The following is a 24,274-nucleotide window of genomic DNA, read 5'->3' as shown; positions in this document are numbered from 1 at the left end:
ATAAAGGTTCACTCCTAGAGACCCAAGTAGTAATTAACACATACCTGTCTGTTCTCTAAATCAATCTTGTTTCCAAGTACAACAAAAGGAAAGTTATCAGGATCTCCTGGACTTGCTTGAATTAAAAATTCATCTCTCCAGCTGTCTAACGTACGAAATGAGTTGTTGTTTGTGACATCAAACACAAGTACACAACAGTCAGCCCCTCTGTAGAAAGCTACTCCTAGACTCTGAAATCTTTCCTGTCCTGCTGTATCCCAAATCTAGCAAGATGTACAGTGAAAACAGAAAAATGACACAGCCAGTTTGTACCTGCATTGTTACAAGCCTATCATCTACCATTACTTCCTTTGTAAGGAAGTCTGCTCCAATAGTTGCTTTGTATTGTGAAGTAAACTTCTTATTTACATACTGATTCATCAGTGAGGTCTTGCCAACCCTACATTAAGTCAACACTCCAAATAATGCACACTCTAAAATTCCATTAAACCAACAAATCTTACCAAACTAGCACAAATTTGTATGAAGACACAACATACAAACACTGCAACTCAGTTAAAGCTGATGAAAACAACGTTAAAACATTTTAAATCTGTTTAATATAAATCAAAGCTTCTTAATGGACATGATGACCTTTTTACTTGCAGGTAGAGAGGAACAAGCAAAGGATGGAACAAGTCACTGTGTTACAAATGAGGTGACGCACAAGCAAACAGATGACAAGGAATCACAAGGAAAAGTTAACATGACGAAATACCGTACAGTAGGAACATACCGAGCAATGTCACTCACCCGCTATCTCCCAGTATGATAACCTTCAACAAAACTTTTCTTCTTGCAGACATGGTGTCAAGAAATTCGTAATTGTTACTTCAAAAAAAAAGATCGTTGAGTTTTTTGGCCTCAACTCCTGCCAACCACGCTACAATGAAAACTAAACCTGTTCACAGGAACTATACAGCCAGAGTGCACCAGAAGCCTCTACTAATGCCCGACACGCTATCCGGATCAGTGAAATTGAGAATATATCTGAGTGAAACGACCGCCCAGTTTTTCAGTTCCCAGAGACTATTGTTCACATGACCAAGATGGTTACGTCATGCAGAAGGAAATTCTCTTGTAAACGCGCACTATTTGTTTAGGGGGCGTGGAGAAATGGAAGGGCTAGTCGTGATCGGAAAGTCAGAACACCCAAAGGTGCCGCTGAAACGTGTATCAGTGGAGGCTCACATTAAGGGATATTTAGTGAAGATAGACTGGATCTTGCGGTACAACAATGACTCGTGTAGTCCTCTTGAAGTTGTATTCCGGTTTCCACTGGACGAATCCCTTGCAGTAACTAGACTAGAAGCCATCATTGATGGACGAAAAATTACTGCTAGTATTATGGAAAAAGAAGAAGCCCTCAACGTGTACGACAATGCATTAACTAAGGGATTATCTGCAGCCTATGGACAGGAGGTGTTACCAGATATTTTCACCTTGACATTAGGAAACTTGCCTCCAGGTAGCAGTGCAGACATTACACTATGTACAGTCGAGGAGCTGGAAGTCGAAGCTGATGGTGCACTGAGGTTTGCCCTATCATCAGTTTTAAAAGACCGGTATACCCCACATGGGTCAGAAGACCCACTTTCATTACCGGGGCCTGTGCAGAATGTTGGACATGTTCAGCATACCGTTGATCTCACACTAATGATCTCCAATCCTGAACATGTTGCTGAAGTCATTTCTCCAACACACACACTGAACAGTAACGCTAACGATGTGTATACTACTAGTGGAGATGGTGATGTTGTCATTCTGATAAGACACTTCCAACCACATCAACCATTTGCTATAGTTGAACCAGCTGTGACACAGAGAACTAGTGATCTCATGAGCAGTGGTGTAGTGATGTTGAACTATTTCCCCAAGTTGCCTAACTCATCTGTCCCATGTGAGCTTGTTTTTGTTGTGGACAGAAGTGGTAGTATGGCAGGACAGTACATAAAATGTGCAGCCATGACATTGCAGTTGTTTCTTAGGAGTATTCCAAGCGGTTGCTTTTTTAATGTTATTGGGTTTGGCTCACACTTTAAGCCGCTATTTGATGCCAGCCATTCTTATGACCAAGATTCACTTGGTTTAGCTGCAAGCTATGCACTGTCATTGAAAGCTGATTTCGGAGGCACAGAGCTTCTCCCTGCATTACAGTATGTATTTGAACAACCAGTGATCACAGGGTGTACACGACAAGTATTTGTGTTAACTGATGGAGCAGTAAGTAACACTGATGCTGTGATCCAAGTCGTGAGAAAGAACAGCCATCATACAAGGTATACTATAAGTGTCAAGGTGTGGTGTCAGTGAAATCTTAGTTGGCAGCCACCTCTTTATAAGCTACTGCCATATTAAGGATAAGTATATGTGCGTATGTTGTCACTATTAGGTTTAGGTCCCAAATCTTACTAAGGTGTACGTGACCTTATTGTCAAGACTTTCTCAACATTGAGACTACATCTACTAAGGTTCCAAACTTAGCAATACCACCCACCCCCTAGTACTTTCGTTCCCATGTGAGTGACCAGATTTACTGTATTACACAGGTGCTTTTCTTTTGGCATCGGATCTGGAGCCTCTACAGCATTAGTGAAAGGGATAGCTAGGGCTGGAAGAGGGTCAGCTATTTTCATTGCTGACAATGAGAGGATGCAGTCCAAGGTAAGGTCATCTATTCCAGCTGTAATTATACACAAGTTTAATAATATTTCAGGTGATAAGCTGTCTTAAAAAAGCCCTTCAGCCATCAGTTAACAATTTGTCACTGACATTCATCACTCCTGATTCTTATGACACTCTGATGATACCCAGTAAGATGTCCAGTGTCTTTCATGGTGAAAAGTTGGTAGTGTATGGTGTATTGAAGAGGAAATTACCAGAGACATGTGATACAAAGTGCAAAGCTGTGTTGGCTGGTAACATTGCAGGAGAGCCATTTGAAGATGAGATTCCATTTGATGTTCCTCCACCAACAGGGCATAAAGGGGACACCTTACTACACCAACTGGCTGCTAAGAGACTAATTCAAGAATGGCAGGATGATGGGCCAGATAAACACAAAGATGATATGATTGCTCTAAGCATTGACAGTAGTGTTGTATCAAAATTCACTGTATTTGTTGCAGTAGATGAGCAACAAAGCGTACCAGTTGCAGGTGCCATGACAAACTGGATGTTGAGTAGCTCAATGTGAGTGCGTATTTTGATTAAAGTCCACTGTTTATTTGTCATTCCTTGCAGTGTGGCGTCACAAAATTACAGCCCAACATCTCCCAGTTACAGTCCAACATCACCAAGTTACAGCCCAAGATCTCCAAGCTATAATCCAACATCACCAAGTTACAGTCCAACATCTCCAAACTACAGCCCAACATCAAGTAAAATTTCTCAATGTTACAGTCCACTTATATCAAGTATTAATGCACCTGTGGCTAATGTGTCTATACCATCAAATAATGGTCCAATGCACAAAGTAGATACACCCAACCCTGACAGTGTGGAAAGTATAGTAATGTTGCAACAAGCCAATGGTTCATGGCCTTTCACAGAACAGACTTGTCATATAGTGTGTCACACAATGACTGAAATGTCAAAGAAGTGTCCTGATGGTGTCACCGATGAAGTGTGGATCACTGTAGTTATATTGATGTTGATTACAACAAAACATTTGTCTCATCTTGATGAACTGGAGCTAATCCTAATGAAGGCTGAACAGTGGCTAACCAAGCAAGAGCCATCTTGCAGAATAACACTGAATGAGATCAAAGAAAATGCAAGATTACTTATTAACTCTAGAAAACAAATTTTTATTAATTGTACAGTGAAAATCTAAAGCTAAACAGTTCATGGTCAGTGTAGAATATGTTCCAAGTTCTTAAGCAGCGAGCATCTCCTTGACAGCCTTCACAATGCATGAATCACTGATACCAAACTTTTCCATGAGGGCAGCTCCAGGGCCACTATGGGGTACCTCCCTCACAGCAAGTCGGCGTACAACAATCCCCTTCTCCTCACTAACTGCACCTGCTACAGCCTCGCCAAGACCACCTACAAGATAAAACAGTTAGTAAAAAGTTGGGGATAAGTACGTATAATATAACTACACCTTCAGGATAGTGGTCTTCAACAGTTAGCACACGTCCTCCTGTGGCACGGGCTGATGTTATCAACAGATCTTTGTCCACAGGTTTGAGGGTAAATGGATCAATGACCTTGATTTCAATGCCCTCAGCCTTCAGTGTCTCATGGGCCTTGACAGCCTCATGAAGTGTAACTCCAGCACCCACTACTGTAACTTTATCACCATCACGAACCACCTGTCATAAAATGTAAACACAATCCTAAAATTTAATGGTGGTTTTGTGGGTGGTTAAATTATTTAGTTAGTGGCTTCAAACAGGTCATTTATGGTCACAACATATACATTACCTTTCCTTTGCCAATCTCAAACTTCTCATCACCAGTGTATAATACTGGAGTGGCTGGTCGACTGGTACGAGTGAATGTCAAGCCCCTGTGGTTAGCAGCTAGCTCTATGGCCCTCTCACAGGAGACAGCATCCGATGGATAGAAGCAGACAGCACCAGGAATGGCTCGGAACAGTGCAAAGTCTTCTAGTGCCATTTGTGAAGGACCATCCTCACCTATTAGTAAGACATCACTGAAATCAGAACACAGATGAAGGTAGGATGGGTGATAATGCAACAAATGCTTTCAGATACATCAAGAGCTCATAAAATTCATACATATTTCAGTAGCTTACACGCACACGCATGCACACACACTATTGAAATTAGGAACTCTTGATTATGCAACATTTTTGTATTGCTCACCAATGGAAACTCCTGCATGTGATCCAACCAGGTTAATTTCAGTCTGAGAAATGGCACCCATGCGGACTTGGTCATAGGCCCGTGACAAGAAACAGGCAAAGGTGCTGACGAAACAAATATTACGATGTCTTGTGGCCAATCCAATGGCTACTCCAACAAGATTCTGCTCAGCAATGAAGCATTCCACATATCTGTCAGGGAAGGCCTTCTTGTAGGTCAGAGAGAATGTAGAATTTTTTGTATCACCATCAAGAGCATATATTCTTGAGTAGTCAGTGCCAACCTTCACAAGTGCTGTACCATAAGCCTGACGGGTAGCAACCTACGCAAAACACAGGGGTATAACAAAACCACCAAACTGGTGACAGACCTTTTGTCCCATTTCGTATTTTGGTGGTTCTGACAATTTTACAACTGGAAATTCAACTTTAGGACAATCATCTACAAACATCTCTGGTACAATTCCATGGGGACCAGGGTTAACAATTTCTTTCTTTACAGCTTCCAGTGCAATAGCTGAGTTCTTGCCAAGTGGCTTGCCATGCCAGTCTAGCTGGTCTTCCACATTGGGAAATCCCTTTCCTAAACAGGAGCAGTGAAATCACTGCTCCACAGATACAACACCAGTACCTTTAAAGGTCTTAGCAACAAGACAGGTTGGCTTTCCCATTACTGTGGTGGCCTCATGGAAGGCATGGCAGAGAGCCTCAACATCATGTCCATCAACAACAATTGTGTGGAAACTACACAACGATATCAAGAGTTAATTGACGATATGTTAGTTGGTTAATGTTGTACACTCTTACCCAAAAGCATCAAATCTCTTCCTGTAAGTCTCTGTATCATGCTGCAGTGCTGCAGGCTCACTCTGGCCAAGTCTGTTCACATCAACAATTGCAACAAGATTGTCCAGCTTGTAATGGCCAGCAAAAGCAGCTGCCTCCCAAATGCTCCCCTCAGCACTTTCACCATCTCCCATGATACAGTAGACACGGTAGCTAGAGTGGCACAACTACAGTATAGTCACTACAGACTCACTGTTTACCTGCCCTTGTCAATGTACTTTCCATTGTAAGCCATTCCACAGGCAACACTCAATCCTTGACCCAGGGATCCAGTGGCAACATCAATGTATGCTTGACGCTAACAAAACCACCACTAAAACGTGACGCTATACCAAGCATGCAACATACAGGTGTAGGATGACCCTCCAGTTCTGAGTCAATCTTTCTCAAGTTCTTGAGGTCTTCAACTGGAATGGTCCCAGCCTCAGCCCAGGCAGCATACAATACCGGTGCAGCATGACCCTAGTGCATTACAGCATGTGATATGGTACACTACATCAAGGTACAATACCTTGGATAGCACAAATCTGTCACTGGATGGATGCCTTGGCTCCTTAGCTGTATGGAGAAAATATGGAATACCAACATTCTAATTAGTTAGGTAATAAAAAGTGTTTATTGTGACAACTCCATCCTTACCTGAGTACTTCATCACTTGGAAGAACAGCACTGACATTAGCTCAGCAATGCTGGCACAGGAGGTTGGATGGCTACAGGAGAATTTCAATATCATGATGATTACTCAAAGGTTGCATAATTAGTCACGTATCCCAAATCTCTCTCGATAATCTATGCCCAAATACACTGACAAAACGAGCTATCTTTCAAGAGCCACTCGCTAGGTTAAGTATTACTTGCACCTACCCTGAATTGGCGGCATTGGTCGACTCCACACTATGGATCCTCAGCTTGTTGGCGATGTCCTTTAACGCCACTATCCTCTTTTTATCTGGCTTGTGATACTCCGTCATACTGAAAAGATAGCACAGTGCAGCAGACCGTTACTTGATGATGTTATATGCTATTCCACACTAACCTGATCAGCAAGCGGAAACTGGAGACCAAGTTTGCAATTCCAAGAGGTCGGTAACCGGCAAAGTCAAAATTTTGTACGGAAACCGGTAAATATTTTAGCGTACCTTCTATAGGCGCAATGACTTCAAATCAGTTTGGTTTGTGAGGAGGTTTGTGTGTTGTGGAGAAGTCGAGCAGAAACTCAACGCCGTGCATTGTAACCTACTATAATCTAAGTGTTAAAGTTACCATAAAGTAAGTGTCCATATCATTCCTAGGAGTGAGATTATGACTATGACAACCAGAGTCTACGATAGGCATTAGTTAGAATTATTTATTAGTAACTGGAGAACAATCTATATGCAAGAGACTGTTATCAGGAAGAGAATAGTTACTATGGTAATAACTAAACGGTCTTCCCAAGAGGAGCTCGTTGATATCCCGCTGAAGGACGATGAATCCGGAGATAGTGGCATAGCTGATGGCAAGGTTGATTTGGAGTGTGGTATAGAAACGATAGCTACTTTATCACCAACTATGACCAGTCCACCAAAAGAATCTAGACTAGCCATACTCCTGGAAGTGTCTGTACCATTCTTGTTAGCTGGATTTGGTTGTGTTTTAGCTGGACTCTTACTGGATGTAGTGGAGGTATGCTATTAGTACGTCTGTTCAATGCTGTAATTATATTGTGTGTTTAGCATTGGCCACTGTTTGATGAAGTTTCTGAATTGTATATTGTGGTCCCTGCACTGCTGGGATTAAAAGGGAATTTGGAAATGACGTTAGCGTCACGCTTGTCAACTGCTGTAAGTGACCCAATATTAATTTTAAAACAGTTTTTAGTATTCCCTGATAGTCTAATTGTGGTGAGCTAGATAATAGTTCTTCTCGTTGGAGCATCATTTTTGGAAATATGTCATTGATACAGGTACAGTGTATAGCTATAAATAGATCAATATCAAGCTATTGTTTCATCACCAGGGTCAGGCACTTGTCATTGCAGCACTGGCCTCGTGTTTTGCAGTAACGCTGAACTGGATCTTGGAGGGAATTGTTGACTTGATGCACTTTCTGCTAATCGCAGCTGCCTCCTTGTTTACTGCCAGTTTAGCAAGTGGAGTTCTAGGGGTGTTGATTATCGTCATTATAATTGTGTCACGATATTTACGCATTAATCCTGATAATGTGGCCACACCGATTGCAGCAAGTCTAGGAGATTTGATCACTCTTTTCTTCCTCTCAATAATCAGTCAAACATTGTACGGGCTAAGAAGTGGTGACGCTGAACATATAGGTCTGTTGTGGTGTGTAGACCAGGCAGCTATTTTGTTTTTATACAGATGAGTCTGGTACCATCACAGTGTCCGCCATAGTAGTCGTCTTCTTCTTGTGTCTCATCCCATTATGGATATGGTTAGCCTACAAGAATGAACACACAAAGTCTGTACTCTATGAAGGCTGGACTCCAGTCATCACTGCCATGTTAATTAGTAGGTAAGTACTAATAGGTGATGGGAGAATACTGCTAGATCAATGTTGGTGTATGTAAAGTACGCTGATAACCATGTTGTCTCAAATTTTGGGTTTGTTTCATTTAGTTGGCTGCGCCAAAGATTGTTACCAAACTGGTTACAAAAGTTCTGCTCACATCCAATAACTGATATCTAATATATAGCACAGTATTATCAAACCGATAGACAAATCTTATGAGATTGTTCAGTTTTAGTGAACACCAGTGTTGGGAGTAACGCGCTACTTATGTATCGCGTTACGTAATATTATTACTTGGTAACAAAGTAATATAACGAAATACACTTTAAAAACAGGTAATATAACTCAAGTTACTTTACTTACAAGTGTAACGCATTACCTAAGTGATATAGTTACTGTAACGAATCTAATATTACATAATATTATTACTACAAGTAACGGAGTTACTAATCTCGTTAGTAATCTACTGAGTAACGTCTAGCTACAACGAAGTAATGAGGCCTACTGAATGAAGCTTATTCACCAGCTTCTTACTTATAACCAACATTTGCACATTGCCCAACAACGCAACCATGTCACGTGATAAGGTGGTAGTTTCACACGTGACAGCTTAAGGCTGTGGACACAAAGTAATATAATATGTAACATTATAGTTACTTTATTTTATGGGTAATATGTAACTGTAACTAAATAGTTCAGTTGCAAGTAATATGTAATATGTAACTAGTTACTTTTAAAAAGTAACTTGCCCAACACTGGTGAACACCAATGCTATAATAGGTGGCTACTATATAGTACTAGTGTTGCTACAGTATTTGCATTTACTAGGTGGTTATTGCCATACATGTGATGTGGATACCTTAATATCACAGCACTTTGTTGATAAGTAATGTATTTATAGGGCTTTTACTGCACTACTAAGTGTTTTAGGTCTCAGGTGACTGTGTTAATGTATTTAAAGCACCACCATGAGTGTGTATGGATGAGACAAAAAGCCAAGCGCTTGAAACACTTCCTGAGTGCTGTAATGTTTATACGGTAGAGTGCACAAAGAACTTTGTGGCATGGACAAAATATTTCATGAACATTCATGAAAGCTTACTTATCATGAACAGTTGGTGAATTCACAAACTGTTCATCAAGTAAACTAGCACACGCCCACTCTATGTTCATGAACTATAGTGACTATTGTTACCAGTCCTAGGCTAGGTGAAGATTCATGAACCTGATGCTCTATAAATTTCAGAAAAGAAGCAGCAGATCTCTAGTGTGGCTATATGCACTTTAGTCAATTAACCAGTTCATGAATGTTCATGACATATGCTTGGACACATTCAGTGGTTCCTGTTTGACCACTTTTAGTCATATTCATTTCAAAGAAGCCTTGCAATCAGCTTCTGTCAAAACTCACACAATAGGATGAATATGATCAAATTGTGGTCACACAGTATAATTACATTTTTGTTGGACCAATATCATACAGTATGGTAGTACTGTATAGTAGGGATCATGCAGGACTGGGCTTTTCCAGCCAATAATATCTCCCTAAAACCAGCCTCACTTTCCTTTCATGACAACTTGGCAGTATTGGTTAGACACAGCCAAGCCCAAAAATGTCTTCAGATCAACCCCAAACCCTTCCAAAAAGTTTCTATGAAATTTAAAAATTTTCTATTTAACAAAATTTTGACTGATGCCTTCAGTCAAGCATAACTCGACAATGGATATAGCGATGGGCTTAATTTCTTCACTGTTCAATGTCACTTCGTCCCGAGATCTGCCTTTCCACCAACTGCAGTATGTACAATGCACACATCATGGACTTACCTTTGTCCATAGTTCTTTTAGCTGACAACGCAAGGTGTTCATTTATTCGCAATAGCGCATTAGTGGCTTCCTGCTAATAATTTATTTAGTACGTGCTGCTCGACTTTCTGTGTGAGTTTCTGTGCTGGCCAGTATGTTTGTTTCTCGTGTGTTTGAGTTCAACTGATTTGTTCCAGACAAGGGGTGCCTCATTTTTAGCAAAGTAGAGTAGGCACATGCTGATTAGTTGGCACGGTTTAATGTTGAGGTATTTCATTCTATGAAAACTGTTAATTGTTTGTTTCTCGTGTATTTGAGTTCAACTGACTGTTCCAAACGGAGGGTGGATAAGGACTCATTCTTAGCAAAGTAGAGCAGGCACATGCTGATTAGTCGGCATGGTTTAATCACTTTCATTTCTTACAGGGGTGTGCCGAGGGGGGTTTCAGGAAGCCCCTACTAAAATTGTCAGTAGCAAGCAAAGCCCAGGCAATAGTGCTGCTGCATATTGATTTAGTTTGTTTGCAAACAAAAAACAGCACAAGTATAGCTACATCATGTACACTATTATAGTGGCAGGAGGAGGGGGCACAGCCCCTCCCCATAGAATGTTGATACAAGATCGAGATACTCTATTAGAGTAGTCAGTGACATACTCTAGTCACCGCATAACACTTAAAATCCTCTACAGTTGTGAAAACTTGCATCAGTCTGCAGCAATATCCCATTAGCCTGCTAGGATTATTTTTTGCAAATGAAATGTACATGGTCCTTTGTACGTAATTGCAATTTCTTAACTGAACTAAATGAATACTCATCACTGTCACTGATTACCACAGCTCTTGAATACTGCATGGGTAAACAGTGTGTAACAATTATGCAATCAAGATTAGCTAATAAAAAACAACTACTTGCTACTCCTACCAGAAAAACCACTTGGGGTATGCTTTGAAATTCACTGTATAGATGGAGTAATCATCTTAGAAAGGCTCTTCAATGGTGTAGAAGAATCAGACTTAAAGTCACGGAGTTATAACACGAAATCCAACTTGGTGTAGAAAGTGCGAGATCAAGATACTCTAATAGAGCAGTCATCCTAATAGAGCAGTCACCCTGAAAAGAATTTAAGAGATCAGCTAGAAACAAGTAACCCGTATAGAGATCAGCTACAGACAAATCTCCCTGTAGAGAGTTCAGCTACAAACAATTCACCCTGTAGAGAGATCAGCTAGAAGAAGTTACCTTGTAGGGAGTTCAACTATGTAATTCAGCTAGAAGAAGTCACCTTGTAGAGAGTTCAGCTACAAAGAAACCACCATGTAGAGAGTTAAGCTACAAACAAGTCGCGCTGTAGAGGGATCAGCTAGAAGAAGTTACCTTGTAGAGAGTTCAGCTACAAAGAAACCATCATGTAGAGAGTTCAGCTGCAAACAAATCACCTGTAGAGAGTTCAGCTACAAACAAATCACCCTGTAGAAAGATCAGCTAGAAGAAGTCACCTTGTAGAGAGTTCAGTTACAAAGAAACCACCATGTAGAGAGTTCAGCTACAAAGAAACCATTATGTAGAGAGTTCAACGACCCTGTAGAGACATCAGCTAGAAGAAGTTACCTTGTAGAGAGTTCAGCTACAAAGAAACTATCATGTAGAGAGTTCAGCTGCAAACAATCACCTGTAGAGAGTTCAGGTACATACAAATCACCCTGTAGAGAAATCAGCTAGAAGAAGTTACCTTGTAGAGAGTTCAGTTACAAACAATTCACCCTGTACAGAGATCAGCTAGAAGAAATTACCTTGTGGAGAGTTTAGCTACAAACCAATCACCCTATAGAGAAATCAGCTAGAAGAAGTCACCTTGTAGAGAGTTCAGTTACAAAGAAACCACCATGTAGAGAGTTCAACTACAAACAAGTGATCCTGTAGAGACATCAGCTAGAAGAAGTTACCTTGTAGAGAGTTCAGTTACAAAGAAACTATCATGTAGAGAGTTCAGCTACAAACAAATCACCCTGTAGAGAGACCAGCTAGAAGAAGTCACCTTGTAGAGAGTGTTCAGTTACAAAGAAACAATCATTTAGAGAGTTCTGTAATAAATATATGTATTATATATATAATTTGTACATTTACTAATAAAATCAGAAGTATTTAATGCTTCATCTTTTCTTCTTCCTGTGGCAAAGAAAGAAAAGATAGGTTAAAAAAGCCCCAAAGCCGGCTTTGGGGTATACAAATACAAAAAGAAGTGAAATTTAATCCAAAACAGCCAAGCTGTAAAAAAAAGAGTGCGGCCCTCAAAAAGGCTATGGTGATGTGAAATCCAAGGTGGCGGCCAAGAAATGGCTGTGATGGTAGGTTAATGGTAAAAATTTTAATAACGACAATTCAGGTGAATTTTGTGCCAAGACCAAGCGGCACCAAAATTCACCTGAATTGTCGTTATTAAAATTTTTACCATTAACCTACCATCACAGCCATTTCTTGGCCGCCACCTTGGATTTCACATCTTTTTTCACCATAGCCTTTTTGAGGGCCGCACTCTTTTTTTACAGCTTGGCTGTTTTGGATTAGATAATTATATGCCCCAGCATTTAACCAAGTAATACAATATTATGTGACTGCTCTGTTAAGAGTATCTCAATCTTAGAGAGAATTTTTAAGGCCAGCACTTTTAGCCAGCAACACTAGGATCATTCTTTCTATGTTTTTTTTTTATTATTATGGAACATTTCATAGGAAGTTTCCATATACAGCAGCACAGGAAATGGTTTTGGAGATGTAATAATAATAATACAGGTGCCCTGTAGAACGAGAAACTGCATTGTCATTTGGAGTGGCCTAGCCAGCTATAGTGGAGGAATGATTTGCACTATCCCATCATATAGCTCATCGACGTAGTAGACCGAACCACAGTGCATCTCAGGCAATGGTAAAGGTGTTTGGATAAGTGAATTGTTCAGATAACTGAAGCCCATACATTTACTGTATAGATGCCTTGGCATTATTATTTTTATTTCTTAAAATCCACTCGTGAACCAGCTGAAACATCTTGTTGCTCCTTGTAGCAGCTGCTGTTGACAATGTTGTGACAAGTCACAGGTTTCAGTAGTTGTAGTAAGCCTTGTTCTACAAATTACACTATTGTAATCTGTACAATAAGTTAGCACCCCCTGGCCTTTTAGGACACAGCATTTATTTTAGCCTGGAGATAAAATACAGAACTCCATTGAAACACTACACACTTGTAATCAAACTCTAATGGAACAGTCATTTCCAATTATTTAGGGTCCAGTGCTCTAAAATTCAAATATGATACAGTGAAACCTATTCAGGCTTTTATATACCGAATTTTCAAGGTAAATTAGCAATTTTAGAATTTTCGCAAATTTTCTCTCAGGTGTTAGCTATTATATAAGCACATGGAACTAATCTTTTAAGGACAGCCAAGCAACCACAAATCCATGAAAATTACGTCCCTCTAAAATTTGTACATATATGGTAATAGGGTCAAGTGGCTACTGAAAATATAACTGTGTACAGTGTCACTAGCTAGCCAATTGCTATATAAGGAAACTTTGTATTATTCCCATCATTCACTATTGTATCTACCAATGTGGTGTTGCAGTTATAACTGACCACTTGTATATTGTATAGTTTGGGTGGACTGATATTGGACTGTACAGTCAGCCAATTCAAAGGGTTTGCCATATACTCTCCTGTTATTAATGGTGTTGGAGGTAACTTGGTAGCAGTACAGGCTAGCAGATTATCAACATCACTACATCAAGTTGGTGCACCTGGTGATGTTCCCACTGACCCAGAGCACCAATATCATGGACTATTAGCTACCTTCTTTTCTAATGGTAAAGTGACTTGTGTTTGTTATCACTTTTATTGTGTGTCATCTAGGTCCACATGCCAAGACAGCACGGCTACTAGTTATAATGGTAGTACCGGGGTCACTGATCTTTCTGTGTGTAATAGCAGCCCTTAATGGTGGCCATACTTCCCTGACACTAATGTTTGTAACGTTTTATGAAATAGCTGCAGTATTACAGGTTAGTATGTACAATTGAAATGTCATAATGTCATGTTTCTACAGGTGGTTGTGCTGCTCACTGTTGCATACTGGCTAGTTCACTTCTTGTGGAAACGTTCTTGTGATCCGGACAATTTTGCCATACCTTACTTAACAGCTTTTGGTGACTTATTGGGTACTGGGTTATTAGCCGTAGTGTGGCTAATATTATGGCATATAGGAGATAAAGATGAAGATGTAGGTGACTAAATGATATTATAATGAAGTATATAATTAAATTAATTTCCTGTAATACATAACAAAAACATTTTTGTATCAATTGCATGTCATTTTAAACGCCTCTAAAATTAATACTTGAGCACGAGAGACTAGAAATTTGTAAAATGGCGCGGCGGAGTAAAGAGGAGATAAATCAGACGGTACGGTATTCCCCTTAGTATTCGGGTGTTTTAATAATGCAAACAGGCTAAGAAGTTAGCACAGCGCAGCCAATTGTTCAGAGATAGTTTACAAGTGTTTCCTCGAGCAGAACACGATTCTTTAGAGACTGCAGAAGAATTAACAAAACAGTGTAGGGAGCTAGAAGATCGACTACATCATGTACAAACTGACTGATATGTAGTGATGATAATGTGACGTGTGTCTGTAGTTGCAGGAAGAGAAGGCCTCAATAGCATCAGGAAATGTTGATGTATGCACTATTAAACGAAGCATCACACACAATTACACCTAATCTACTTTAGGATGTAAAATATTTGTTAGCTAAACTTGAAGTGTGGAAACAACAAAAGATTGAAGGTAGTGAATTTGTTAAACTTTTCCACCATATCCTTCAGCAGGTACAGCTACCACATCTGGTCTACTAGTACAAGTAAGCTATATACATGATCACGTGATACATAGTACTACTGGAGGTGTAGCTGCAGCATGTTGTACAACAACAACAAACATTACTAGCCATCACTAGAGGAACAAGAATATCATTAGATCAAAAACTAAGAAGGTACATTGTGTCTATGTGTATACACTGTGGAACTGTGACCTGGACCAAATGTACATAACCAATTATTGGCTCCTTATAACCAATTAATTGGCTTAATTTTTCACTGTATTTTTCTTAATCAAAGATGCAGTTTGACATAAGAAGTGAGTGGGAGAGTGGCTTTGTGATGTAACTATAATGGACTTTATCCACAATGATGTCACGGAGCACAAGATGGCTGCATTATCTGGGGGCTAATGTACAGGCACCTATGGAGAAATTGCTTTGATCCATCATATTTCTCTCGTGAAGTAAGATACTGACCAGTAGCCAACAGGTATGAGTAACAAAAGCCATTGCAAACAAGCGTTACCTCGAGAGAGAAAATTTCCTGCATGCGATACAAATTGTTTATTGTGTTATCTTGTAGCCATACCTGTTGCTTAGAGGTCGATATCTCCTTCCCTGGCTGAAATATGATCAATCAAAACAATTTCTCCATTAGCGCCCCACCTTGTGCTCATGATGTCATTGTAGATACAAGTCCATTCCTAACAAACAATAAACAACTTTCCCACTCACTTTTTATGACCAAAACTGTAAATAATTCTGTGGTCATGTGATCCAATTGTATAATTGGTGTTGCATACAGTAGATTGCAAGGCAGTTGTCAGTTACAATTTCTTTCACTGGTGATATCATGTGAAAAACAGCCAATCAGATACTTTATATAAGAATTTGGAAAAGTCTGGCTGCATTTCATTGGTTGGTTTTCATACAAGTCCCATTCAGAATTTTTGTACAACTGACAACCAACATGCAAAACACTGCACATAGCTCGATTATCAATCACCCTCAGCAATAACTGATGATTAACCAATTATTGCATAACCAGGAGTCCAAGGAGCATAAGTGGGCTCCTAGCATAACCAATTCACAACCCTAATACACTGTACACATGTCTGTGTGTCACTGTACGTGTTTGCATATCTTGAGTATTTTCATAAGGGAGGAGAAACTGTTAGATGAGAAGTACAAGATGAGAACTGGTCTGGAAGAGAAACTGACCAACAAACAAGAAACAACACAGTACGCAGTGACATCATTTAAGTAATCTAGTGTTATACCACATGTAGTGCTGGAGTGGAGGTGGAAGGGAAGATCAGAACAATGACATGTCATTGTGATATGTTAACACAAAAACTGGTACATTGTAAATACCATTAGTGGCTTAACCACATGATATATCTTATACAGAAACATTTTCTTCATACTCATATCTCCCTGCCGGATAAATGGCCATCAGGAAAAGGAAAACAAAAGGTTTGCTCACTCATACACGTGAGCTGATGAATATTTACAATTAACACAGACCTTGGATGAAATATGGAAAAAATCCTCTACACAAAATTTAATACCCCCAGAAGAAATAGTATTAGTAAGACAATAGTGTGTATTTAAGTGATTGTTGTAATGTCACTAACAGGCCTTGATAGAAAAGACAATAGAGAGCCCGTATGACCCCTACTTGGAATGTAATGAGAATTTGTATCCCCCCTTTGTACAGCTGCTGCTGGTACTGGGCATCATTCAGCGTCACCCAAACAATCCTGCATTAATACGAATGACCCCCTATCATTACCAATAATGTATTGTGGAATATCTTATTGACTACAATCTGAGCTGCGTGCATGTAGTAAGTGTTAAGAGTTCATACTCCAACTCGTACTGCAGGGGACACCAATATCACACCATCTCCTCTCACATACAACATCGGAATGTTTCTTCTTGTAGTCTAGAGAAATACAACGTATTAACACTTATACATGTACTCCAGAGAAAATTGGTCATGTGTCATTTATAGATCTCAAGATGTTGTTGGTATTAATAGCAGATCTATAATGTACACATCAATTATTCTGATGTACAAATTACATACAAACTCATTATATTATGCAGAAAGTTACATGTGCAGATTGCAAGTTTAAGCTACAATTCACAGAAATTTGGGCTTACACATATAATGTACAACATACAAAGTGTGTTCTAGATCTATTCAACATAACATGTAGTTATTACTGTGAAGCCCCCCCCCCCCCCCCATAATATGATGCTAGTTGAGACAAGAATGTCAGGTTAGTGAGGAGGTAAAGGTAGTATAGTAGTATTACATAGTAAGTCTTTGATACACCAAGCAATGTCGGATTAGACGTTTTACTGTATTCTTAAACAGCACCAGGTACTATAATTTGGCTACACAATCACACTTAACTTCCTGTTTATGTGGTATAGCTGGTAGTTTAGAAATTAATTTTATGCAAAACTGAAAATATATGTCATAAGAAGTTGTGAGTTGAGATACAAGTGGCACTATGTGCTATGCTTGGGGTTATCAATACATGTACACTGAGACACACTACACTAGTGTATTAATTTCAAGGATCCAAGCAACAAAAAAAGATATGAATGATTAGCATTACAACATACCCTGTGGGAAAATCCTTACATTAGCATGTCATAACAATTTTGTGTAATATCAAAGGGATTTTCCCACAAGATATGCATGTGTAACTTTTCTATTACAAAATTGAATATGACTGTTGTATTAGGGTGACTGCTTTATTAGAGTATCTCAAGTGAACTCAGACAACTGGCCACATAATGTTTTCAAGGGGTGTGGTCTTTCCATGCACATGTTACCAGTAAGTGGTACAATCGATGAATAAGTACAGCTAGGTTCATTAAGGGGAATTTCATGGTACTCAATCATTATTGGTACTGCTAGATCATAAATAAGCATGGTCAATCCTATCTTGCAGCTAGCTAGTAACTAGTATTTTAACCCTTAAACCCGCAGAGAACTTTTTGGAAATGCGTGTTTACACAATATGGGCATGCATAGCAACACTAGGTGGGGTAACTTAATTCTTACAGCCTACAAATACACATAGATTAATGTGTTTACTGGGCTACTAGGAGAAAGTTAAATGAACACTGTAACTACAGTGGCTTACTTGTTATGAAGTGGTGAACAGCGACGAGTCATGTCTCCGTGTTTCTAAATTCTTGCCATGTGATTAATTTCGATTGTGGGTTTACTCATGTGAGTCATATATGGCCTGATACAAAATTTCGCAACAGATTGAATGGAAGTTATTGCAAGGCGATACGATCAACTACCATCAAGTTATCAACCATTTTATAAAGGTATGTAAAGGGTTTGCATGTTTCAAAGTTATTTCACACGGCTAGTTTTGGCCTCACCATATAGTGTTAGGGTAAAACCCTAGGTATCATTTTAATCCTTGCTACATCACAAGTTGAATGACGTAAATGGCATATCCATAGGATGGACGTTTCAAAAGTTACAGCGCTTTGTGCAAAGCATGCGTATTTATTAAGTTTAAATCCAGTTTTCTGGATTATGCGGGTTTAAGGGTTAAAAGTTTGTTATTTAGAAATGAAGTAGGGATCTATGCAATAAAAAGTAGTGAAACAAGAGAGAATGATGGTATTACAGCATAGCTCAGTGGGAAAGTCCCTACTTTGGCAGTTGTAATAGACAGGTGTAGCGGTAACTTTATACTCTGAGTACAGTTGTAACATTTGTAGAGATAGTTTAGCTTCGCATTGAACATATTTTTCTCTCTGTAAACACTTTAGTTTTGAAGACCAAAAACATTGCAAGTTCTTCTAACTCTCCAACTTACATCTAGTTGAGGTTTACAATATGGAATTAAGAGTAGGTGGCAAGTATCGACTAGGAAGAAAGATAGGCAGTGACTCATTCAGTGATATTTACCTTGGTACTAACATATCAACGGCAGAAGTAGCCATCAAGTTGGAATGTATCAAGTCAAAACATCTGCAACTACACTAAATTTTATCAGGAGTTGGAATTCCACAAGTCAGATGGTGTGGTACAGAAGGAGATAATAACGTATTAGTCGTGGAACTTTTGAGACCAAGTTTAGGAGACCTTTTTAACTTTTGTGGCCAAAAATTCAGTCTTAAAACCAACTTACTATTGGCAGACCAATTGATTAGCCAAATTGAATTCATCCATTCAAAAAATTTCATCCATCAAGACATTAAGCCAAATAATTTCTTAATGGGACTTGGCAAAAGGCAACCTCATTTATATTATTGACTTTGGATTGACAAAGAAGTACAGAGACACATGCACACATCAGTACATTCCGTACAGAGAAAACAATAACTTGACTGGTATCGCAAGATACGCAAGCATCAACACTCACTTAGGAATCAAACAAAGTAGAAGAGATGACTTAGAAAGTTTTGGATATGTTTTGATGTACTTCAACTTGGGCAACCCACCTGGCAAGGTTTGAAGGCTGCCACAATTATAGCTAATGTGCCAAAGTAGGGACTTTCCATATGCTGTAATACCATCATTCATCTCTTGTTTCACTACTTTTTATTGCATAGATCCCTACTTCATTTTTAAACTAAAAAAACTAGTTTGATTAGTTTTTTGTTGCAGCACAGCTAACTACAATGTAACTTGTGACTGTTCTATTAGAATATCATACATGACTGTTGTATTAGAGTGACTGTTGTATTAGAGTATATCTTGAGTCAGCCAAGGGGTGTGCAGCTAGCTAGACTCTTGTTTATTGTGGTAAGTAAACAGCTAGATTATTAAGAGGTGTGGTCTCCATATTCTATCACATCTAGATCTTTAATTGATGGGCGTGGTCGCAAACATCGCGAACAGGATCCCAATCGCAAACTTGTAGATATCTAGCTAGTGTATCTCTTATAGTAGCACCAGGAATGAAGCGCTTCTGAAATCCAGCTCTGAAATAATAACCCCAAAAGGCACATCCCACTGGTGATTTTGTCATTGTAGCGTAAAATGGTGGCCGTGTGCTGCTTTGTTTGGCCTCTAGCCTTGTGACCGTGGTCAGTGAGGCAGTCAGGCATTGAGACTAAAATTCGAGTTTTGGCCATTTAAAAAATTCTACATCCGGCCACCTGTAAGTGTTTTGGTATATTTAATGCTGTATTATATATTATATGGACTAGTGCTATTCCGTAAAGGTGATTTTCATCGCGTATTGCAACAAAGACTCATGTGGCATCGGATATGATTATCGATCATCATGTGAAACACAGCACTCACCATTGAGAAACACAACGTACTAAAAAAACACTGTACTTGGCTTTATTTTCATGCAAAAATGTTTCATAAAAAATAATGAATATACACTGAATGAAAATGATTTTGTGACTGTTCTATTAGAGTATATCAACCATTACTACAATAGTGAGATTGTCAGCCATATTCTTTATTTGTTACCAATAGTTACAGCATTGAGAAGGTAAGCCAATAGCCAGTTGTACCTGTATTCAAAAAGGGCTCAAGCCAAACTACAGATCTTCTCATGAGTACTTGTTGTAAGCTGCTTGAACACGCACTGTTTACTCATCTACCGCACCCCCAGAAATTTTATTACGTGAAAATTTATGTGCGAGCCACAAGTGTCGACACATAGAGCAAAAAAATGACCACATTTAGTCTTGATGCTAGTGTTATATGTGGATATCACATCTACTAGTAGAACAATGTTTGGCTTCCTCCATATCAGTCACTTTTAATAATCGCTTCTCACATTTACTGCCTTGGTGATCACTTCCCACAGGAATTGCTGCTACGGTGCTACTTGGTTCAGACAGCAATCAGTGCTTGAAGTGTGGTCGAGAATGAAAATCTTCAAATCAAGCAACAGAGAACTACTGTTGTACTACTTGTTGTCCAGGGGCTCAGTATCAGACCCTGCTATTTCTACTATTTATCAATGACATCTCCAACAAGATAACTTTATGCATTAGGCTGTATGAAGACAAACTGATAATTTACTGATGAATCCAATGTATTGAAGGTACAGTAAGACTGAACAAGATCTAGACATATTAAGTGAGTCGGCTATTACCTGAAATTAATCTCTCTAAAAACCTAACAATGGTCCCCCATCAACTCGACATACAAAATTCACAATAGTATCTGACACCCACAAAATACCTGGGCATTACCATTAAATGTAACCATTCTTGGTCAAACCATATTGCATGTATTTGTAGTAAACCTAGTATACACTTGCTTTCCTGCAAAGAAACTTAAAACAATGCTCTAATGTTTTAAGAACACACTTCAATACTGATAATTGAACACACATCCACAGTATGGTCACTCCATCACACTATGAGAGATATTCAGAGACTTGAAATGGAGCTGTTCATTTTGTTTTTAATGAATTCTCACAATATGTTAGTGTAATAGTATGAAGTGGGAAACACTGCAATGCTTTTACAGTTATATTATGGTGATACCTTTGTTGATAAGTGATATGGTAATAATACCCTACTGCAAGCTCTTACGTAATGAACCTCTACCAACACGTTGTAACATCTTCAGTGCTGTTATACATTTACACACCTTAAATATCTCTTCAAAGGTTTCTTCATCTAGTTCAATGGTAGTTACAATCTCTTCAACATCTCCTAATATCATGTTTAAGTGTTGGTCATACGCCTACAGTGTGAGGTACTCACTACACTTAAAGTAATAGAGTTCCTCACGTGCAACCTTCCTTTCAGTTCCCTATCATTCCTCATTTTCACATATATTCGTTCATCCAAGCTTAGTTTGATAAGGTCCAATGGTTCCTGGACCACACTGGGCTCGGGTTGCAGCTCTTCCGTAGCCATTACCAATTATTCCAACTAGTGCTCACTGTTGTCTCAACGCATGCGCACTAGTCCCTAGGCCATGCTTTCTTTCGCCCACGCCCACAGCAGATAAAGATGAAGGCAAAGGGACAGGTTTGGACTTGTAATGTGTAGTAGTTAATCATAAATCAAATGTACTGTACTACAGTTGAAGGAATATAAAGTGATTGGGAGGCGTCATCCGTCCGAGACGCAGCGAAATCCACCACTGTATCGTATGAGAATTTTTGCCCCAGATGAAGTGACGGCCAAGTCTCGTTTCTTCTATTTCACGAGTAAACTGAAGAAGTTAAAGAAGGCAGCAGGCGAAATAGTCTCGTGTTCTGTTGTAAGACAAGTCTAGCGAAGTAATAGGTCACCTTATAACGTGTGCTGGTAGGTGTCTGAGAAGAGTCCCCTTAAGATCAAGAACATCGGTATTTGGTTGAGATATGATTCCCGAAGTGGTACCCACAACATGTACAGAGAGTATCGTGAGATGAGTGTTGCTGGAGCAGTGACAGCATGTTGTATGTATAGTACATAATATGTTTGCTGATATTTACTTTTGTATCTGTGTAGACCGAGATATGGCTGCTAGGCACAGGGCCAGAGCTCACTCCATACAAATCATGCGAGCTGAGGAAATTCCAGCAAACAAGTGTAGAAGACCCCATATGAAGCAATTTCATGTAAGATCAATTGTTTGTGTTATTGTATTATTGTCATGTACACTTTCTACTGTAGAACTCGAAGATACGTTTCCCACTACCACACAGAGTCATGGACCATCATTTCCGATCCACTTTTGTTGCCAATAGGCCAAACACCTTCTATTAGAGACTTGAATTTGTTGCATGTGTTTGTATTATGAACAAAATAAATGATGACAATTAACATGTAATGTATTTCATGTGGGTGAGATAGTCTAACACAGCTGATGTGCTCGTTAAATTCTTCAGTGCTTGCCTGTCTGAACAGACATTGATGTCATGTAAAACTTCCAAGGCCTACCTGGTTTGCTCATAATTTCTTCAGTCATGTTGTAAAGGTGACGGTGGAAGCATATGAATGGTGTTCCAACAGAAAGTGACAGATCAACCTGAAGGCTGGAATGTGACTAATACATGATTTGGAGTATATAACTGACCCAGTCTTGAACACATTGTAGTGGGGTGGCTGGGTGACCATCGTACATGGCTGGATTGGCAAGTATTCCTCTAGCTGCCATCACTCCTTATGAAGTAACATCACTAATAATTATGTCGTCTCCACATTTAATGATTACCATCTACTCCAGTTGACGCATGCACTGCTTCAGCATCTTGTAAACTCCTAATGTCTCCGTTTGCAACAACAGGAATTGTAAGACAATCTTTCACCTGTATCAGTGAGAGTTATCATACAGCAGTAATTATCCAACCACTGACCATTTTGATCACTTCATTATTCACTGGTTCTGCTCTTTGCTTTACCGTACGTCCATGAACAGTGATCCAAGAGACATGAGCATGTTCAACTCTTCTACACAACTCTATTGTGTCCCTGTCCATCAGTGTACTCTACATGAAATGTTGAGTCATCACTTAACGTACTTGATGTCTTCACATATTCTAATTTTAATAGATATTGGTAGATTGGTACGGGAACGAGCTTGTTGTATCATGTCAACTACAGTTTCTGGTTGTTTGATGAGAAAGGCACCACAGCCCTGCCCCAGTGCCCATCTTAACTAACATCATCTTAAGAATGGTTTCAATATCTCATTATACTCACCTCTGTGGACAACCACAGTTAAGATCAATAGCATCGCAGAACCTAAAATGAGATTGGAAACTAATGGAAGTACCAACATTGATCAACTTACGGTGCGACCAGCTCTGTAGCATCAGCAAAGTCCTTAGCATTGTTACTAGCAAACTGAACTACAAGTGGTCGATCAGCTGTGGTGCATGTTTCCAATAATATCACGACAAGGGAGTTGACTTACTGTGGTTTGTAGTGAATTCACTGTCACGAGCTTGCTTGGACTGGACAAATGAATCAGCCATAATCATTGGAGTACAAGCTAGATCACATCCATACCTACACAACGAGGTGCTATAACTGTCAGCATACACCCACGATTGCTAACTGCATCAGTCATTGTACTAACTGTATATGTGTAGGTAGATGTAGTCTATTTATTGTATTGTATGTATGTGGGCACTGTCGAAAAGCAGTATTTTCATACTGAAGCAGTCTCCCTTTAAAACAAACAAACAAAAACAACTCACTTACGAACCAGCATCCTAAACCCTAACCTGCAGGAATACATGAACTGTTCTAGAGTAAACTGCAACAGTATCCTTACTTGGAAAAGCGGACCATGGGTGCACATATTTTAACATATTTCCTCTTGTCGAATAGTTCTAGTGGCTTATCAAACGAGCTCTTCATTTGGAGGGCGCATTAATTAGAAGGTGGTGTGCGTTAAAAGCAATGGCGTACA

General features: G+C 39.3%; 9 protein-coding genes across 11 annotated transcripts in view; 5 read left to right on the top strand and 4 right to left on the bottom strand.

Moving 5' to 3' along the window:
• The window catches only part of LOC136260918 (ras-related protein Rab-7a-like), a 1,513-nt gene extending 391 nt beyond the window's left edge, over positions 1–1,122 (bottom strand). The window contains exons 1-3 of the mRNA XM_066054835.1: positions 793–1,122; positions 313–439; positions 45–263 (exon numbers count right to left, since the gene is read on the bottom strand). Coding sequence (XP_065910907.1) covers positions 45–263; positions 313–439; positions 793–845 — 399 coding nt within the window. The 5' untranslated portion in view covers positions 846–1,122. The remainder of the gene's footprint in view (positions 1–44; positions 264–312; positions 440–792) is intronic.
• LOC136260910 (von Willebrand factor A domain-containing protein 5A-like) lies at positions 1,104–5,618 on the top strand. Its single transcript, XM_066054825.1, has 4 exons — positions 1,104–2,318; positions 2,589–2,703; positions 2,756–3,231; positions 3,283–5,618. Exons 1-4 carry the CDS (start codon positions 1,156–1,158, stop codon positions 3,872–3,874), a joined length of 2,346 nt encoding a protein of 781 aa, XP_065910897.1. The 5' UTR covers positions 1,104–1,155; the 3' UTR covers positions 3,875–5,618.
• LOC136260911 (transketolase-like) lies at positions 3,804–6,914 on the bottom strand. The gene is made up of 13 exons (XM_066054826.1): positions 6,756–6,914; positions 6,584–6,691; positions 6,359–6,429; positions 6,231–6,277; positions 6,068–6,181; positions 5,920–6,017; positions 5,681–5,872; positions 5,505–5,617; positions 5,245–5,456; positions 4,875–5,196; positions 4,471–4,685; positions 4,148–4,358; positions 3,804–4,089 (listed from the first exon to the last, which is right to left on the bottom strand). The coding sequence occupies exons 2-13, from the start codon at positions 6,688–6,690 to the stop codon at positions 3,917–3,919; spliced, it is 1,875 nt and encodes a 624-aa protein (XP_065910898.1). The 5' UTR covers position 6,691; positions 6,756–6,914; the 3' UTR covers positions 3,804–3,916.
• Positions 6,841–14,435, top strand: LOC136260913 (solute carrier family 41 member 1-like). 2 transcript variants are annotated; one of them, XM_066054830.1, is made up of 9 exons: positions 6,841–6,988; positions 7,075–7,384; positions 7,435–7,542; positions 7,593–7,664; positions 7,718–8,030; positions 8,077–8,230; positions 13,685–13,893; positions 13,940–14,088; positions 14,133–14,435. In XM_066054830.1, the coding sequence occupies exons 2-9, from the start codon at positions 7,094–7,096 to the stop codon at positions 14,316–14,318; spliced, it is 1,482 nt and encodes a 493-aa protein (XP_065910902.1). In that variant the 5' UTR covers positions 6,841–6,988; positions 7,075–7,093; the 3' UTR covers positions 14,319–14,435. The 2 variants fall into 2 exon arrangements, with proteins under 2 accessions (XP_065910902.1, XP_065910900.1); XM_066054828.1 differs by having other exon boundaries at positions 6,847–6,988; positions 7,039–7,384.
• LOC136260917 (centromere protein K-like) lies at positions 14,373–16,733 on the top strand. The gene is made up of 11 exons (XM_066054834.1): positions 14,373–14,488; positions 14,535–14,669; positions 14,719–14,760; positions 14,813–14,867; positions 14,909–14,940; positions 14,990–15,072; positions 16,060–16,140; positions 16,188–16,257; positions 16,309–16,374; positions 16,424–16,489; positions 16,538–16,733. The coding sequence occupies exons 1-11, from the start codon at positions 14,453–14,455 to the stop codon at positions 16,697–16,699; spliced, it is 828 nt and encodes a 275-aa protein (XP_065910906.1). The 5' UTR covers positions 14,373–14,452; the 3' UTR covers positions 16,700–16,733.
• Positions 16,667–21,835, bottom strand: LOC136260921 (U6 snRNA-associated Sm-like protein LSm3). Its single transcript, XM_066054839.1, has 3 exons — positions 21,655–21,835; positions 21,512–21,607; positions 16,667–16,846 (listed from the first exon to the last, which is right to left on the bottom strand). Exons 1-3 carry the CDS (start codon positions 21,781–21,783, stop codon positions 16,763–16,765), a joined length of 309 nt encoding a protein of 102 aa, XP_065910911.1. The 5' UTR covers positions 21,784–21,835; the 3' UTR covers positions 16,667–16,762.
• On the top strand, positions 18,663–19,476 carry LOC136260919 (casein kinase I-like). The gene is given in 2 exon segments (XM_066054836.1): positions 18,663–19,179; positions 19,181–19,476. Coding segments are annotated over 2 exon segments (621 nt in total). The 5' UTR covers positions 18,663–18,781; the 3' UTR covers positions 19,404–19,476.
• On the top strand, positions 21,781–22,687 carry LOC136260920 (large ribosomal subunit protein eL20-like). Its single transcript, XM_066054838.1, has 5 exons — positions 21,781–21,897; positions 21,953–22,132; positions 22,184–22,313; positions 22,366–22,475; positions 22,531–22,687. The coding sequence occupies exons 1-5, from the start codon at positions 21,880–21,882 to the stop codon at positions 22,621–22,623; spliced, it is 531 nt and encodes a 176-aa protein (XP_065910910.1). The 5' UTR covers positions 21,781–21,879; the 3' UTR covers positions 22,624–22,687.
• LOC136260916 (tRNA-dihydrouridine(20a/20b) synthase [NAD(P)+]-like) lies at positions 22,486–24,274 on the bottom strand. 2 transcript variants are annotated; one of them, XM_066054833.1, is made up of 11 exons: positions 24,137–24,274; positions 24,060–24,086; positions 23,774–23,868; positions 23,651–23,726; positions 23,560–23,601; positions 23,379–23,510; positions 23,214–23,328; positions 23,072–23,165; positions 22,934–23,019; positions 22,798–22,885; positions 22,486–22,752 (listed from the first exon to the last, which is right to left on the bottom strand). In XM_066054833.1, exons 1-11 carry the CDS (start codon positions 24,220–24,222, stop codon positions 22,742–22,744), a joined length of 852 nt encoding a protein of 283 aa, XP_065910905.1. In that variant the 5' UTR covers positions 24,223–24,274; the 3' UTR covers positions 22,486–22,741. The 2 variants fall into 2 exon arrangements, with proteins under 2 accessions (XP_065910905.1, XP_065910904.1); XM_066054832.1 differs by having other exon boundaries at positions 22,492–22,756.

Source organism: Dysidea avara, chromosome 7 (assembly GCF_963678975.1).
Source record: "Dysidea avara chromosome 7, odDysAvar1.4, whole genome shotgun sequence".
Classification (NCBI taxonomy): Eukaryota; Metazoa; Porifera; class Demospongiae; order Dictyoceratida; family Dysideidae; genus Dysidea; species Dysidea avara.
This window is presented reverse-complemented; position numbering and strand designations above follow the sequence as displayed.